Below are 18,984 nucleotides of genomic sequence, written 5' to 3' on the forward strand. Positions count from 1 at the left end.
CCTTAATCCTTCATCCTTTTATTCCTTTCCCTTAGCAATTTGGCGCCAAAAATGGGTTCAGAAACCCTCTCAAATCGCCAGGCACGTGTTGCATTAATGAGGTCATGTGCCAGCATCGGCGCGTGCGCGCGTGGTATGCGTGCGCGTCCCTGGTCGATTCTGTAATGTGCGCGCGAGCGCCTTGTGCGCGTGCGCGTGCATGGCTGACTTTGCTTCTTTGACTTTTTATGCTTCTCTCCACTTGTATGCTTCCTTCCTTGCTTCCTTTGATCCATGCCTAGTTTCAACCTGAGGTTACTAGCAAACACATCAAGGCATCTTATGGAATCAAACAGAAACTAGAATTCACCAAAATAAGGCTTAAAAAGCATGTTTTTACACTTAAGCACATTCATGGAAGAGATAACAAAACCATGCTAATTCTTAGGCTAAATGTGACAAAAGGTTATCAAAATGTTCTAAATTCAATGCAAAACAAACCGTCAAATTGTGGTTTGTCACTCCCCCACGGTTCTGTACTTTCTCTCTCTCTCTCTCTCTCTCTCTCTCTCTCTCTCTCTCTCTCTCTCTCTCTCTCTCTCTCTCTCTCTCTCTCTTTAATGAGCTGAAAGCTCTTAGAAGTGGATTACATAGGTTGGGCTTTGGGCCTGGTTCGCCCGATTTAGCCCGTTCTGCCCAATCTTAGACCAAATTCTTTAAATTCGTGTTAAAATTCTTATTTTAATTAATTCTACCTCATTAAACTATAAAATTCTATTTTCTAATTTTTTGATTAATAATTAATTTATTAGCTAATTATTTACTAATTTCGCGGGTTTCACAAGAAAACCCTTAAAAGTGAAGAAAAACACATTTTCAGCAAAACAGGGTCTGTGCATACGCACTCTGCAAAATCGTAGGGTCTGTGTGTACACACGCCCTAGGGTGCGTACGCACACTCCAAAATTGGACCATTACGCATACGCATGCATGGGCTACGTACGCGAGAAGGCTTGGCAGAAACGCACATCCACGTATGAAGGTGTCTGCGTACGCATGTACCTCAGATTGCAGAAAAATGTCAGGTTGTAGAAATTTCAGTTTTAAACACCAAATTTTAAACGTTCATAACTTCCTCTACAAAGTTCCGTTTTTCTCAAACTTTATATAATGTCAAAGCTCTTGAAATCATCTTTTATTTAAGATAAAAATCAACCAAGTTTAAAAACTGAGGCTCAAGTTATGATCTGCCAAAGTTTACCAAAAATCAAGTTTTACACAATAACATCAAAGTTCTCAAATTTCCAAATTCCATAACAAAATCAAACCAAAACATACCCAAACATTCCAAACTCAACAAATCAATACCCAACTCATGCTAAATCTAAACCAAATGTCCCTCAATCCTTTCTAACTATATCACTCAAGCTTACGTCCTCTCCACTAAATAAATCCATATATCCCATAAAATTTCAATTTCAAACATACAACTCCAATAATTTCTATAATTTCAATCCCTCACAAGAATTATTTACCAACTCACCTATATAAATCCTCCTCAATACTCATCAAACTCAAAGATTATGAACACTTCTCAATAACATCATTAATCAATATCAATCATCACAATCATCAAATTCATCATACATAACCAAATCCACAATCATACACAACCATTTCAATCCTATCTTAATGTCCACTAGCCTAAAGTTCACGGAACATTACATATTATATAAAGAAAACCGAATCCATACCTTGACCGATTATCCTCCACGGCTCCACGCACAAAAAAACTTCACCACAAGCTTTCAAGCCTTCACTCAATACCAAACAACACCAACAACACTCTATATCATGAAAAACAACAAGAATCAAAGCTAGGGTTTATGACATTCAACTAAACACAAGGGTTTAGTGATATCTTACCTTGTCCAATGAGTTTTGGGGTAAAATCCACTACTCACCCAAGCTAGATTACACCTAAACAACAAGAACTCAAAGAAACTCAACAACCTAAAAGCCATTTTTAAAAATGACAAAAGGCAGAGAAACTGGGAAGGAAAGAGTGAGTTTCTTAGCACTTTGTTTAGATATAAACAAAGAGCTCGATAAGAGCTTTGCGTGACTGCAAACGGCTTGTCAATCGGAGCTCTGTAGCTCAAGATATGGCCAAAAGAAGAAGAAGATAAATAGTGCTCTTCTTCTTCCTCACTTCTCTTCAAAACCAGGGCCCCTTTTTGTGTGTGTAGGTGTTACAAGATGAAAAAGGCTTATTAAAGGGTGTATATGTGTTGGGCTTGGGCTCAACTTGGACCCAGTCCAACTGCGTAACATTTTTGGTTCGTTTGACCTGACTTTGGGTCAAAACCTTTAGAATAACTGCCCGGTTTGCTATTTCAAATACTTTTCTAAGATTTTTTAATGTTTTATTCTCTCTCACATAGTACTAGACAGACTTAAGCCGATACTACCGGCTAATCTATTGGTACGCGTTTTTACGCGAAAATTTTCAAAAGAGAACATTTTTTCACTTAGAAAAATCCACTGAATCCGAATCTCATATTTATATTTTAAAAAAAAATATTTTTATATTTTCAAACCTATTCCGAGCAATTAAATTATTCTATTCTACTTAAGTGATTCTTCGTGAAAACTCTGGTTCTTATATCCCCCCTCCTAAAAATATTTTCGCCCTCGAAAATGCTAACCACCATGCTTCCGCTGCGCCACTCTGATCCTTCATCATCACTAATCTGAAATCATCTGCTACATCCACTAGAATCTTCCTTTCCCATGGTTTACTTCCAACAAAACCCTAAACTCTTTCTGTCCTAACGACGACTTTTCAAAAGATAGAACTATGCTACCCTTAGGTCTATGCAGTATATTATACCCACAGCATATACTTACCTTTCATCAGAGGATCCGACCCCGTGGCATCACGTGCATCCAGAGTAAACCGCCGACCTGGTTGCTGATTCTGGCTCACATCCTGGTTCTTCCCCTGACGGCAATCCTTGGCAATATGTCCAGGTAGTCTACAGTTGAAGCATACACCTCTTTCCCTTGTCTGACGGAACTGGTCATAGTTAGCTCCTCTGAAGTTGCCTTGAGTCTGAGGATGCTGATGTGCATGCCCATCCCTCTTGAACTTTTGCCCCCTCGATTGAAAGAATTCCCCTCGGCATCGGTCGTTGTTACTTCCACGAGCATCCTTTGCCAAAGCCACCTTCCTAGCACATTCTTCCACAACTCTTGCTTTGTTCGCTAACTCCAAGAATCTCCTATTCTCTAACGGAGCCACAGCGGTCATGATGTCATCCTTGAGTCCTCCTTGGTACTTGATACATTTTCATCCTTCGTGGGACTCAGGAGCTCCCTGACATACCCTCAAAAATCTGCAAAGCTCTTCGAACTTGCTAGTGTACTGTGCCACAGTCATAGACTCTTGCTTCATCTGCATGAGTTTCAATTGCCTTGCTTTCCTCATTGACTCCAGAAAGTACTTCTTATAGAACAGAGTCTGAAATAGTTCCCTTGGGATGTCCCTATTCTGCAGTTGCATTAATCTGCACTCCCCTTGCCACTAGTATTGTGCCTCACCCAATAACTGATAGGATGCAAACTCCACGAACTGATTCTCTGGAACATGTTGAGCTTGCAATGCATGCTCCATTGCTTGAAACCAGTCATCTGCCTCAGTAGGATCCGTCGATCCCTTAAAACTTGGCAGGTTAACTTTTAGAAAGGTCGCTAACGTCATTGGAACACCACCGCCCAAACCGTTTCCTGCACCTTCTCCATTTCCTTTACCATTACCATTTTCATGTCCCATCCTCTCCATAGATTGAGCTGTTGCAGCAGCGTTCGCTTGCATGGTATTAGCTAGGTTTGTCATCGCCATCATAAACTCAGCATGGTTGTCATTCGGCAGGTTACCTCATTCTCTCTACGAGTACGTAGTCGACCTTGCCTACGAGATGCCATTTGGGTTTCTTGTCTACATCAAACAATCGATATCAAGGTGATCAGTCTCAATATTTTAAACTCAGTGCTTCAATTATCCCAAAAATACTCACAAACAAGCATGCTATGCATATCAAACAGATACCCTAAATAGCATGAAAGAAAAATCAAACAACCCAGAATATGCAATGAAGCACAATCGGTCCATCCCTCAGGCTCACGAGGACGAACCACTCTGATATCATAAAATGTAACACCCCGTTACCCTAAGCCTTACCTCTAGCCGTAAAGCGAGGGATAACAAGATGTCACGACAGTTCTAAATCTCATACATTAATAAATATAGGAGGAATAGTAATACTAGGAGCCCGATGAAGGAATAAAGTTCAAAATCGCATAAGTGGAATTACAAAGCGCGAAGCGTTCACACACGATAACTAAAAGCGTAGAGGCATGAAAGAAGGTTACCGTCGGTCTAGAATTTTCACACAAAAATAACCTTGTCAAAGTATAGATCTAAACTGACAATTAACCCTCAATCAAAGTTTAGTTTTGTTTGTCACGAGTGCAAACCAATAAAAACCGAGAGTATTAGATCTCGAGTCGTCTCTCAAAGGAATTGCAGTGAGGTATGCATGTTATAGGTTATGAGGTTCAAGGGGGTGGTTTGCGTATGAAAAGACAATAATCTAAATGACAAAAAAGTAAAGAAAATAAATAAAGATAACAAATACTAAAGAGGCGTTCACGGCAAGAATTGAGAATCAAGGTTTTCTATCCTAGTCATTAATCATAACACAATAATTACCAAGAGTTAAGCCTATTACGTTATCTTGACATTGAAAGAAAGTCAAATATGTCTAGTTAACCCCAATCCATAAGTAATAATGAAAACAAGATTAACTAACAACTCTAGATCACCAATATAAATTGGGTATTAATGACTTAAAATTGCCTAATTTCTCTTTCCAAGCCAAGAATGCTCAAAATCTACTCTAAACTTAAGCCAAGCATTTTATCAAATACTTGATATGCAATAAAAGAAAAGCATATTAAATTGCAAGAAATATAAATTCTAAGGCTACCAAATACAAGAGAATAATAACAATAACTTAAATAAACATCAAAGAAACATAAAACATCAAATTTGCATTAAATGAAAATGAAATTAACAAGAGGGTTCATAAACTAAAAATGACATAAATGAGAACTTAACAAGAGAAACTAAGAGAACAAAAATGTAAGAACAAGAAATTGCAAGAAAAACTAAAGTAAGACAAGATTAAAACCTAAATGTAAGATGAAATTAACCTAATTCTACCATAATTCTCGAGAGAAGATGGAGCTTCTCTCTCTAGAAAACTACCTAAAGCATGTTTCTACCCTAAACTAATTGCTCCCCCTTCATCCTTCTTGATTTTGGCCTCAAATACTTCAGAAATGAGTTGGATCTGGGCCTCCTTGAGCTCAAAAATCGCCCCCAACGTGTTCCTTTAATGAGGTCACGTGACAAGTGTCACGCATACGCGTGACCTGGCGAATTCCTTCTTCACACGTACACGTAAGTCATGCATACGCATGGCCATGGTTTTTACCAAATCCTTATTTTTTCATGAATTCTCCATCTTGCATGCTTTTTCTTCACTTTTTTTATCCAATCCTTGCCCCCCCTAAGCCTGAAATCACTAAACAAATACATCAATGCATCGAGTGAAATCAAAGTGAATTAAATATAGCAATTTAAAGGTCTAAAAAGCATAGTTTTACTCTTAAGTACAAATTAGGAGGAATTCACAAAATTATGCTATTTCATTGAATAAATGTGGGATAAGTTGATAAAATCCACAAAATTCAACACAAGATAAACCCTAAAAATGGGGTTTATCAACCTCTCCACACTTGAACCAAGCATGTCCTCATGATAAACTCAAGAAATAAAAGAAAGGGGTGTCAACATTTATTCAATGCAAACTATCTATATGAACTCTATCTAAATAAAATCTATCGAAATGCATGCAACTACTTGGCCAAAATAAATTAATTTTCAAGAAAGCATGTATAAACATAAGGGCTAAAGCAATCACAATCAATCAAATCCACAATTGAATTGAGCTATTGAAAGGAGTTTACAAACTTGCAAGATAAGAGATGATCATGGGTGTAAGCATGTAATTGAGCAATCGAATCCCTCACCGGATGTGTATACGCTCTAGTCGCTCAAGTGTATAGGGTTGATCCATTCAATTCTCCTCTAATCATGCTTTCTGAGATTTGTTTTTCATCTAACAATCAACAATTATTCAATGCATGCATACAGATATCATGAGGACTTATCCATAGGTTGTAATGGGGCTAGGGTCAAGGTAAGGATGCATATGGTCAAGTGAGCATGAAATTTGAATTTTTGACTAACTTAAGCTCTCACCTAACCTACAACCTGTACAATTCAAATGCAAACCTAACTACCCATTCTTCACTTTTTCACACACTCATGCATTCTTTTCAATCCCACTCTCTCGAAATTGTGTTTATCAGTGAAATCAAAAACCAATCTCGAGTAGTAGAAGCTAAGATCAAATCGTGCAGCTACAACAATTTTCACATTATTAACCCTAACGGAGTTGCAAGAGGTCTAGCTCTGGCATAGAAGGACTGCACTGATGTTCGTGTTCTTAGTGCTAATAAGTTTTTCATTGCTACCTCAGTGAATGATCTGAGTAGAAAGGAGGTGTGGGGGTTATTGGGTGTGCATCTAAGTTATTCGGACAGTAGTAGAGTAGCTCAGTTCACAGATATTTCAGTAACAATCCAGCAGTTTTAAAGTAAAGTGGTAGTTATAGGAGATTTTAATACCATTACGTCTCAATCTGAAAAAGAGGCTGGTCGGTTAAAATCAGCCACAACTATCTTAGATTTCAATAATTTTATTGATGATAACGAACTGGTGGATATTGTAATGATTGGCTAGCCTTTCACTTGGTCAAATAGAAGACAAGGGGCTGATTTGGTTAAGGAGAGGTTGGATCGAGTCCTAGTTAAGTTACATTGGAAGACACTCTATGAGACAGCAATGGTTCTGAGGCTTTTAGAATCTGGATCAGACCATATATCCATACTCTTGGATACTAATTCGCAAACATGGAGAACTAACTGGAGATTTAAATTCCAGGAACGATGGAGTGAAGAAGTGGAGATTAGGTGGATTGTGAGTGAGGTTTGGAGTATAGAAGTTGTGGGATCAGCTATGTTTTCTTTGGCTCAGAAACTTAAAGAATACCGATATAGGCTAGTTCATTGGTAGATTCACAATAAAACTAACTCGGAGAAGGAGATTGATGAGCTCCAAGCAGCCCTTGATGAGAGGAGAGCTTTCGGTATTCATGGAGGAGAAGAAATTACTAGATTAGAGAAAAAATTAGAAAGGTCCTATCTTAAAGAGGAGTGGTACTGGAGGAAAAAATCAAAGAGTAAATGGTTGAGAGAATGGGATTAAAATACAAAATTTTTTCATAAAAAATTTCAGTCTAGAGTGAGGAAGAATAGAATTTGGAGACTAGTGGGTAGCAATAATGAGGTAGCTTCTTGTCCAAAAGAAATTGCTAAAGTGGCTGAGGAGTACTTTTGTGATATGTTCTCCTCCACTTGTCATGCTAATCCCAACCAATTCCTAGAGGAGCTAGAGCCTAAGGTTACAGCTAACATGAACCGAAAGATACAAAGACCAGTGTCTATGGAAAAGGTGAAGAGGGCTACATTCAGTGTACATGCTCAAATTTTTCCAATTTTTTTGGGAAATTGTTGGTGGGGATGTGTTTAGAGCAATTCGGAGTTTCTTTCATAGTGGCCACATGCTCAGGAACTTCAATCACACCCAGATTTGTCTCATACCAAAAATCCCAGACGTAAATAACATGACTCAAGTAAGACTTATTAGCTTGTCTTCAGTTATTTACAAGATTATTTCAAAAGTTATGGTGCATAGATTACAAGGAATAATGAATAAGATTATTAATGCGAATCAAAGTGCCTTCCTTAAATGGTGCCTCATTTCTGATAACATTCTTATTGCACATGAATGTATGCACTATTTGAAATGCAAGAAGAGAGGCTCTGAGTTTGAAATGGCTATAAAACTTGATATGAGTAAAGCGTATGATAGAGTTGAATGGCACTTTCTGTGGTATATTATGGAGAAATTGGGTTTCGGTTTAAAGTGGATTAACTAGACCAAGGAATTGGTGACTACTGTTTTTTACTCTATTGTTGTGAAAGGTCAACCGTTTGATTTTTTTAGACCAAATAGGGGTATACGTCAAGGTGATCCCCTATCTCCCTATCTTTTTTTTATTCTGTGCTGAAGGTTTATCCTTTTTGCTACACAAGGCATAGCAAGACTGATTCATTGAAAGAATTTTTAGAATCTTGTGGAAGGAAAAAGGGTAGAGAAGGAAAAATCTTGCTCATAAAAAGTTATATTTCTTGTAATGTAAATTTTTCCATTCAGGCTTAAGCACTTGAATATTTTTTATTGAGGAGCAAAACTAAGATAAACACATTTGTAAGACTTGTCATCAAACTTAATAGGATTGCAAGGTTTGAGATGAGGACAACAAGCACATCTAGACTCAAGAAAGGTAGAGTAATTTAGGTTTTGATGGTGTAACATCTCATAAGGAGTTTTGAAATTTAAACTCTAGTGGAAAGTTTGCTGATTATATATGTTGCTTGAAGAAAAACATCCTCCCAGTGTGTAAAATGGCATGTGTGCAGTTGCTAAAAAAGTGATATTAGTCTCTATAAAGTGTCTGTATTTACACTCAATAACGCCTTGTTGTTGGTGAGTATAAAGGCAAGATAGACGATGATCAATGCCATGAGTTTGAAGAAAATTTTTGAAGGATGAGGAAAGAAAGTCTTTGCATTGTCAGTCTAAATTACCTTTAAAACAACACCAATTTATTTTTCCGTTATTGCCTTGTATTGCACGAAAACTTGAAAAACTTGAAATTTCGCATGAAATAAATATAAACATGTATATCTTGTATAAGCATCTACCATACTAATATAATATTGGTATCTAGATCTTGAGGTAATAGTTGCTATTCCCTAAAACATTTGTATCATATAGCATTAGTAGCTTTACAATGTGTAAAAAAAGTATAAAAATTTAGTAATGAAGTAGTAAAACTAGGAACTTAAATGTTATCAAAGACGTAGAGACTATTTCTAAGTAGCCTTTGAAAATAAATCTCCCAAACATGTGACTTCACAAAACAATGAAAGGGGTGAAATTAAAAAAAAATATTGTTATAAAAACAAAATTTTGAAACACTTTTCAAATTTTTAACAAGATTAGATATGCATAGTATATTCTTAAGCAAGAATTGCATGTCATTTGAATTATTAGTCAAAATTGAATTCCCATAATGAGATATAGGAAGAGCTGAACTATTTGATATGAACAATGGTCCAGATCAATGTAATCAGATGCAAAAATTAGAGTAGAACTGTAGAAGCGTCATTGGTGAGATGATGACTTGCTTTTGAGTCTGGATATCAAGATGAGTTTGAAATTGTAGATGGTGTTGTCAAATAAGAGCTTGCTGGATTAAAAGATGAAGATGATGGAATAGCCACTTAAGAAGATGGTTGATGAAAAGATGATGGTGGCGGGATGGTCTTGTTGATTGGAAAGAGGTATTGGAGAATTAAAGAGAATTAGAGGCAGAGCCATTGAAGTTTTTATCAAACCCGAAAAAGTATTATAAAGCTTACTAATCAAGTCTACTGCATAATTGACTTGGCCTAGCATTCAATTGTCAAGATCTTTTGCCTCCTCTACCAAAATGCCCTCTTTGATAACCTCTTCTACCACCAGCTCCTCTAGTAACAAATCTTGAATTATTAAGATTGGTTTGAGCCATATTTGCTTGAGCAAGATTTAAATAATACTATTTAAATCTTTTAAGCATGTTTTCGAGAGCATCATCATTGCTTCAATTTTTTCAATTGTGTATAATTCAGGTTTAGCTTGAATAGTAGTATTGCAATTTGAGAATTCTTCAGGGAGACCCTCACAGATTTCAGCCACATGGTCTTCAATAGTAATGGTACAACCTATAGCAAGTAAGGAATTAACAAGATGTTGATCTTCTCTATATATTCTATAGCAGTGAGATTGAGTTTTTTGAACCCCTTTAATTCAGACTTTAATTAATTGATGGTTGTCTTAGTGGATGAGATGAAATATTATTGAATTCTTTTCCAAATTTTATAAGCAGTTTTGCACTGAACTAAGCGATTTTTAAATGCAACATCAACAGAGACAATGAGCCATGAGCTGAGATTGTAATCTTGAAGCATTCATTCCGAGTAGATAGGAGAAACTATATTAGCAGCCTTTGCTTCAGATGTGGTAAATTCTTGAGGAGTTTTATTTGGAAGTATATGATCTTGGAGGTTTTGCCCTCTAATGGTGAATAACTCAAGTCACAAAATTCTTGTATGGAGTTTATCTGGAATGGGATCGAGGAGGGTTTTCAAATTAGCAATAATAGTGGATAGAAGAGTTATGGATCAAAAACCTAAAGCTCTAGATACCATGAAAAAATTTGTGATGTGATGAAAAGGAAAAGAAAAAGAGTCTTATATACTGAATATTCAATCATTCAAGGACAAAGTCACTTTGTTATTAATCTCACTCACTGTTTTACAAGAGTGTATCACTCACTTTGTTATTAATCTCACTCACTACAAGAAAAATGCTGAGTACCATCGGATTTATCATCGAATTTAGCGTCGCAGAGTAGCGGCGGATTTACTAGCAGTGAAGGCGTCGAATTTGTCAGGTTAAATAATTACTAGCAGATTTACATTTCCGACGGTAAATTCATCGGTAATAATTGGAGGGAAACAAAAAAAATAGGTGCGTAAGTTAGTATCAGATTTATCCGACGGTAAACCCATTTAGCGAAAACGCTATATTTTGGTGACCCGCAATAATTTACCATCAGATTTCCAATGGTAATTTTTTCCTAAATTCGAAGCGCAAATGCTCTCCTCCTTCATTTTGAATCTGTCTCTCTTTACCTTTTCTTCTCCCAGTCTCTCTCTCTCTAATCCTCTCCCTCCCTGCCTCTCTATCAGTCCCGCTGTCGCCTCCTTAATTCGTCTCTCTCCCCTTTTTTCTTCTACTCTCTCTCTAACCCTCTTCCTCCATGCCACTCTATCAGCCCCGCCGCATGTCGGCCCTACCGTTGTATCTTCTCCGGCAGTCCCTCTCCCTCTCGCCGTCATCCAATTCTGCCAGCCGCTACCAACATTCTCCCATCTACCTATGTGTCTGCATTCTCCGGTAAAAAAATTTTTGTTTTTGTTTTAAATTAGGATTAATTTAGGTTTTAGTTATTAATTAGTATTATGATTTAGTTAGAAAGAATTTTTCTATTTAATGAATTTATGTGGTTAAGATAGGATTAGATTATGTTTAAGACTTTTGTGAGTTCTAATGCTGTAATGATGTGATATTTTTGTTGTTGTGCTGTTGGTTTTGAATTGGAATTGAATTTAGTAAATTGGTGATGCTCAAACTTAAAGGCATATATTTCACATAGTTCAAGTTATTCTGTTCAAATAGGCATATTACTAAATTTGTGAAGTTGATTAAACTTACTTTTATACGGGTCATTTTTTTGTTAAACTAATTTTATCTTTTTAATTAAATAATAATTCTCTATCATTCTAGTAGTTCTTTATTTTATGCCCATAGTCGGTGAAATTAATTATATAATATTTTTAATGTGTTTTATGAGTGAAAAATGACAATAAATTAAAAAAAATAAAAAATGGATCATTTTAAATGACTTACGGATAATTTTTTATTTGCATACTGACAAAATTATACATGTAGTAATATATATTGCTAAATGTTTGTGAAATTAGAATGTTTACTTACCTCTTTTGTTATATTTGATTTAATTGTTAATGTATTTTTTAATTAAGTTTAACGTAGTTTATTTTTATTAAGCATTTTAAATGATGTTGTGAATATGTTTAGCACATTTTTAACTGGTATGTTCTTTGCAGATATGACGACAAGTAGAAGAGGAGTTGCGGATCAACTTAGTGGTTGTGGTAATGGTCGTAATAGAGGGAGGATTTCTGCTAGTACTCGTGAAAATTCTGGATCATTTCCCTCTAAACCGACTATTCTAATGACATCACAAGTTGCAAGTGCAACCGAACAGCCATCATCATAGTGTCTAATTTCAATTAAGTCCCTGCGATAATAAAAATTAATACAATGGTAATTATAGATATTAAATTAAATAAAATAATTTTAGATTATTGTTTTTCTAACATTAGGGCTAAAATTGTGTGGGCCTATAATTTTTTGTTTGTAGATATATATCTTCAATGGTCTTTAAATTAAACTATGATATATAAATAGAAAACATGGCACAAAATCTTGAAGTAAAATACTTGGATCCACATGAAAGAAAAAGTTACAACACTCATTTGACAATATAGAATTTGACTCAATACATTGATGACGAGTCAAAAAGAACAATAAAGAAAAAAAGGTCAGTAAGTATATCTAATATAGAAGTGTTACACAAATTAAAACCACTCACATTATACTATCTTCATAGCTTATCCCATTTTATTCTCATCCCACTAAAATATGCACTTATTCCTTTCCAGAAGAATTTAATTTATCGATCAAATTTTGCATAATTCTACTGGGTCTTCACCGTTGCACTTTGATGTATCGTTGGTGATAGTGTGAACTTGTTGGTCACCTTCTTTACCCCACAACAGCAAATACAGACCAACGATGACAAAACATGCGCCAATGATGCTGAAGATTAATTTCAGAATAATAATAATAATTAATTAGCATTATTGAAGGATAGTTAATTAATTAGTTATTCAAGTTAATTATTATACCTGCCCAAATAAAGTTTCTCACCAAAGACGAAGTATGCTAGAATTGCCACAAGCACGGTACAAAGTGGGGTAGTCATTGTGACAAAGACTGGCCCTTTTTTCTCAGTGCACCATAGCTGAACATATATGACCAATCCAGACACCACAATTCCCTGCCATTTACAATAACACATAAATATTCTCTATTTTATCTTCTAGGAGGCAAGGAATTTGTACTGCCAACATGCATGCTGCATCAATTTTAAAATTTCATATAATTTGTATACCAATTTTATAAATTATAATAAAAGATCATTTGTTTTCATTAAGATAAAAGTGATGACTATCTTTGTGGCATATTTTTTAGCCAATAAAACGTAACATTCATAAAACAATTCAAACATATATGTATGAATATAATAAGAGAAACAGTACGATTAACTATCTATTAAATTATCTATTTTATAGTTATTTCTTACAAAAATTATATATATATATATATATATATATATATATATATATATTTACTATTTTTTCTTTGCATTTTTTTACATATTTTTATAGAATAAAACATGTAGGTTTTATTTTTTTTTTCAATTTTTATGGATCACTTTTAATATTAAAAGTAAAAGGACGTACATAAAAATAATTTATCCACATCTAACTTATAAATAATATGAAATATTCCTCATCCCATAATAAACTAACTTTTAAAATTAAGGTTTATTCAATTTCAAATTATAATTAGTTAATGATTATTAAAAAGTAATTAGTAAAACCGTTAATTTTATGAAACACTTACTCCATATAACGTGGACCACAAATCGATGTTGAAGCCGATGAACCATGCTGAAGGATCATGTTGTACAATTGCTGTGAAAACAGCTGATTGCACTGCTCCAACAAAGCACATCCACGAAGTTAGCGACAGTTGAGCTGGGTACCTTTTCAAAGTGGATGCCTGAAATAATTCCATAACTTGAATTAGTTAATGGAGAGTGCTAGCTAAATAATGACTATGTTAAATAATATGAATAATTATTAATTAAATAAAAATACATTATACTTTAATTTAATGTTATTAATTAAATTTAAAATTAATTTATTCTTTTAAATTTATTAATTTACATTATTTACACATTATTCAAAAATAGTATTGATTCTATACTTTTCCTTAGTTAATTACATCAGGTTAGAATTATAATAAGCACAAGATTTTTTCTTATCTCTCCACATTTAGAGGGGAAAATATCGATCTCCTATGTTTTGTTCTTTTGTGATTAGATTTTCCGTGTTACTTTAATAAAAATTAGATACCCGCGTGTCGCATTCATAGATATCTCTACGAGACAACCATTTTTTTTTGGTCTACTCTGTCTAATCTCCCAACATACTGGCCTTTCTCATTGCATGCGTACTTATCCTATTGGTTAGTTACGTTCCGCAACCTTCTCCCACAAAGATCAATAGGAAAAATAACAAAGAATGAAAGAAAGGGGAAATAAAATAAGGTAATAAGGTACAGCAGTGACACATAAAATGATGTGTTGGTCACTTGAGACACGCATATAACACATCTTGTTTCCATTTATGGTCTTTTTACTCTTCCAGAAATAGAAAGGGGATATATCTAATTAGTTTATATTTTATTTATTATTCTAGCTCATTTTGCAAATAATATAATGTTGTTTGTATACCAAAAGATATATTTATTTTAGACATAAATTATTATTATTAATTAATTAATTAAATAAAACTATTAACTAAAAATATAAATAGTTTAAAACAGTGCACTTTATTATATTTTCTAAAAATTGTATTTAGAAGTTATTAATCCAAATTAAAATAAAGGACAATACTTCATACACATTCAAAATTTACGTCTAAAATAAAATCATTAATTATATAAGTTAGTTCAACTAGGACTTTAACTTTTTTAGTCACCAATTTTCTTTCAAATTATATTTTTTATCTTGTATTTTATATCCTAAATCTTAAATTCTAAATTCTAAAAAAATTAATTAATATTATTAACCAATTAAAAATTATTTTCTTATCTCATTCTAATTATATATATTATAATACAATAATTTAACAAAAAAAGGAGGTTGGTAGTATGAAACAGTATTTCCAATTTGAAAGAGTATGTGCTGAGTGGAGTGTGGAGCCAAAGAGTGTGTGCACAATAAACAAATGAATAATGGTGTCTGTCATTCATCATTGATGGCAAATAGCTAGGTGCCTTCCAAGTCATATCTTCCTACAACTAATCATTTTCAAATCACACAAAAAACATGAACAGCTCGAATTAAGTGAAATCCGTCATGACAGTTACGTTGCATGGAATAATGGTGAAAACAAACCAACTAACCTGCATAATATACCAGACAGATAATGAAACACAACTTGTAACTGCAAGAAGTGAACCCTTTAACCAGTTCTCTTCGGTGCCACCATTTTTCCCTTGAATATGGATTAGTGGACCCCACAAATTCCTCATCGGTGGTCCTTTGTACAGTGTCATCGTCATTACACCTCCTAAGGATATCAATGTCCCTATAACTTTTGCTATTCCGTGAGGGTCTCCAATATCAAGAGCTTCGTACCTGCGTTTAATTCATTATATGTAAACAGAACAAATTAAAATAAGTCTTGGGTATATGGAAATCTTTTTTAGAAAATTAACCTGAGTGCTACAGCAATAATGAAGGTAAGGGAAGCTACGATGTTGAACATGGAAGCAACTAGGGTTGGAGAAGTGTATTGCAAGCTTGCAAAATACATGTTGATTGGCACACTGATCCTGAGATTATTTTGCATAAATAAACATAAATGTCAATACCCAAGACCATATTTAAATATTACAAAAAAAAACATATTTTTGTTTTAAAAATTACTATATGCAAACGAAAAATTAATTATTATATATTTGTGTATAAAATATATATTACTTAACTTATTTTTAATATATAATTTATATTAATAACTAATTTAATAACTAATTTCTTTTGTGTATATGAATATAATTTTATATTTTTTATTAATAAAGAATTTTTTGTTGGATTTTGTTTGTCCTTACCCAACCAAGGAAAGCACAAAAATTTCCATGAACAAAGCAAATGTGAGCTTTGGTCGTTGTTTTCTGTTTAAACAGGAACAAAGGTGTGTTAGTCAGTTTCATAAGGTATAAAAAACAGAAAGAGAACATAATATAGTATAAAACTTTTACTAATGTATATAAGAAGTGAATCAAATAACATAGTTCTTCCACAAACACGTGCTATTATCTGGTATGATATTAATATTTATTAATTTGATATATATTGAACAAGATCAAATAAAGGATATATTCTAGTCTGTCTTTGAACATATACCAAGATTCAATTCAAATATACAAATACATATGCCTCAAAGAAAAATCTCATAAATTTCTCATGAAATTTTGTTTGAGTCATACAAATTCTAATACCATAAAATAACTTCTCTCAAAAATCAATAATAAAAAATATATAAATAATTATATCTCTAACGGTATTAAATACATGTACACAGCAAATCAAAGTATCAAACTAGTAACTGACATATAGTAACATGTAGAAAATGTATACCTCTCGAGAAAATATGCAAAGGGGAACATGACAAGAGCAGCCACAAAATAGCGATAAGTAACATATAGAAAAGGACTCATCCCATGATTGAAGGAAGCTTCAGTGATGAAATATACCAAGGCACAACCCACCTGGGCCAAGAACATGAGAATGTGTGGCTTGAATTCTTTGCACACACTCAAGAGACATGATTTTTTATGTTCCATGTATAGTTATAGTGATGAATGATATAATACTATGATGATAATATATATGATAGTGTCTCTCTTGCACAAAGTTATTGTGACAATTACTTCTTGCGCAAGAAGCATAGAGCATGCAGCTATATATATACGCACTTGGACAGCATGTGATTCTTAATGCATGTTGATTATAGAATCCTGTTCTTGATTAAATTCCTTTCTAGCTAATTTACACGAGACTACCTAGGGTACGGTAGGGTATAGGGTATGACAAAAATACAAGAAATAATAAATTGCAAGTCATCTTATATATGCATGCTAGCTGAACATGACATATAACCTATGTGTGGTCAACTAAGAAGATAAGTTAAATGTTGATGGATGAGTGAGCACACTAAAATTGAGAATAAGTGCGTGAGAGAGAGAGAGAGAGAGAGAGAGAGAGAGAGAGGAAATGCTAGACTGCTAGTTGTTATAAGGAGAGAAAGAGAGAGGGGTAATGCTAGTTGTTATAAGGATCTAGCTCACCTTATTTGGATATGCCTAAAAAGACTTTTAAGTAGAGGTTGTAGTAATAAGGAGTGAATTAAATACTCGTTCAGAGACAGTCTAGGGCGAATAATTTTATTAAAATTTGATTAGTAATTTAATTAAAAAAATAATTTTATATTATTAAATATAATTTTATATTATTAAAAATATTAATAATAATTAATTAATAATTATAAATCATAAAACCTACTAATTTTCTATTAATATTCTTAGACATGTTAATTTTATATATAGTTTGAGGTAGTTAGTTAAATTAAATAAAAATATATAAAATTATAGAAAAAGATAAAAAATTAATTTTTAGTGAATGAAAATTAACTAATTTTAAAATTTAAATTTATAATTTATTATTTAAAATTTAAGATAAGTAAAATAATTTTTAAAATATTAATTGATATTAACTTAAAAAAATATTAATTTTATAATATTATCTTTAGACGAAATTGTAAAAAATATTTAAATGTACTGTTTGACTTAAATATCAATATTGTTTACAATCGAGAGTATTCTAATACTGTTTGACTCATAATTAATGTCGCCTAATGAGACAAAACTTATTTATTGTTTTTAAAGATGACCTTAGCTTACCTAACATAACCAAAACTAAAGGGAGTTTTACATCGTTTAAATATTTAATAAATTAAAAAGAGAAAATACAGGAGAAGAATGTTTTTTTTAAACGATCTAAATAATAAATTAAAAAATAAAATTAATTTTAATTTTAAAAATTAAATTTTAAATTAATTAAATATAATCCTTATTTTTAATAATTAGTAAGTCTAAAATACAGTTCGTTATTTATGTTATTCACATCTCTCATCATTTACCTAATAAAATTGTTAAAAATTATAATTAGATATATTTTCTTTACTTGAAGTCGCTGATGATAGAATCTATTTATTGAGTAATAATTGCATATTGTTATTTTTTATACAATTTTAATTAATTTTGTATTTTCTCTTTCAATTACAATAATAATTGATATATTGTATAGATTTTACTTTTAATTTGAGTATAATTGATTTGATATTCAACTTGTATTTATAATAAATTTTCTTTTAAGTTTTTGTGTTGAAATATGGTAGAAACAAGAGAGAAATCTGAGAAAAGTGTTTCTGTGTATTATTCAGGTTGATGGAAAGTACAATGTACAACGGGTATATATAGGTGTCAGAAGAATCAAAGAAATAAAAGTATAAAATCCTACAATTAATATACAGATATGCCATATAAATATAAACGATACTAACTGATCTAAAATGATTTTAATGATTCTCTAATGATTCTCTAACATCCCCCTTCAAACTCAAGTGGGAGCTAAGGATACCATCTTGAGTTTGGATAACAAAGTCCGGAAATGAGTCGGGTGATGAGCTTTCGTGAAGATATCAGCAGTCTGATCTAGTGTACCAACAGCAATGAGACGAACATCATCAATAAGGATACGTTGCCGAACAAAGTGACAATCAATCTCAATGTGTTTGGTGCGTTCATGAAAGACATCATTATGGGCAATTTGAATAGCACTGCGGTTGTCATAAAAAACATCAGTAGGAGACGACTGAGGAGCACCCAAATCTTCGAGAAGCCAACGAATGGAGATAACCTCAGCAGTGGTGTCAGCGAGGGCACGGTACTCAGCTTCTGTACTTGATCGAGCAGTGAACGTTTGCTTCTAAGCACGCCAAGAAATGAGAGCATCGCCAAGAAACAAACAGTAACCAGTAGTAGAACGACGATCAGTGGGATCACCAGCCCAATCAACATCG

The 18,984-nt window shown here is 33.2% G+C and overlaps 1 protein-coding gene across 3 annotated transcripts; it reads right to left on the reverse strand.

The window, feature by feature from the left end:
• Positions 1–12,412: 12,412 nt before the first annotated feature.
• LOC112779506 (WAT1-related protein At5g07050) lies at positions 12,413–17,137 on the reverse strand. 3 transcript variants are annotated; one of them, XM_025823805.3, is made up of 7 exons: positions 16,482–17,137; positions 15,953–16,015; positions 15,560–15,676; positions 15,245–15,479; positions 13,676–13,834; positions 12,895–13,046; positions 12,413–12,805 (listed from the first exon to the last, which is right to left on the reverse strand). In XM_025823805.3, the coding sequence occupies exons 1-7, from the start codon at positions 16,685–16,687 to the stop codon at positions 12,667–12,669; spliced, it is 1,071 nt and encodes a 356-aa protein (XP_025679590.1). In that variant the 5' UTR covers positions 16,688–17,137; the 3' UTR covers positions 12,413–12,666. The 3 variants fall into 3 exon arrangements, with proteins under 3 accessions (XP_025679590.1, XP_029151199.1, XP_025679591.1); XM_029295366.2 differs by having other exon boundaries at positions 12,917–13,046; positions 16,482–16,941; XM_025823806.3 differs by having other exon boundaries at positions 12,413–12,749; positions 16,482–16,939.
• Between the last annotated feature and the right edge of the window lie 1,847 nt (positions 17,138–18,984).

This window comes from Arachis hypogaea, chromosome 19 (assembly GCF_003086295.3).
Source record: "Arachis hypogaea cultivar Tifrunner chromosome 19, arahy.Tifrunner.gnm2.J5K5, whole genome shotgun sequence".
NCBI lineage: Eukaryota > Viridiplantae > Streptophyta > Magnoliopsida > Fabales > Fabaceae > Arachis > Arachis hypogaea.

Bases quoted from the DNA above. Each gene is read 5' to 3' on its own strand.
- LOC112779506 (XM_025823805.3), bottom strand. From the start codon at position 16,687: ATGGAACATAAAAAATCATGTCTCTTGAGTGTGTGCAAAGAATTCAAG. The intron at 15,677-15,952 runs GTAAGGACAAAC...AAATAATCTCAG, and splicing joins TTTGTGCTTTCCTTGGTTGG to GATCAGTGTGCCAATCAACA. The intron at 12,806-12,894 runs GTATAATAATTA...ATTAATCTTCAG, and splicing joins GAGAAACTTTATTTGGGCAG to CATCATTGGCGCATGTTTTG.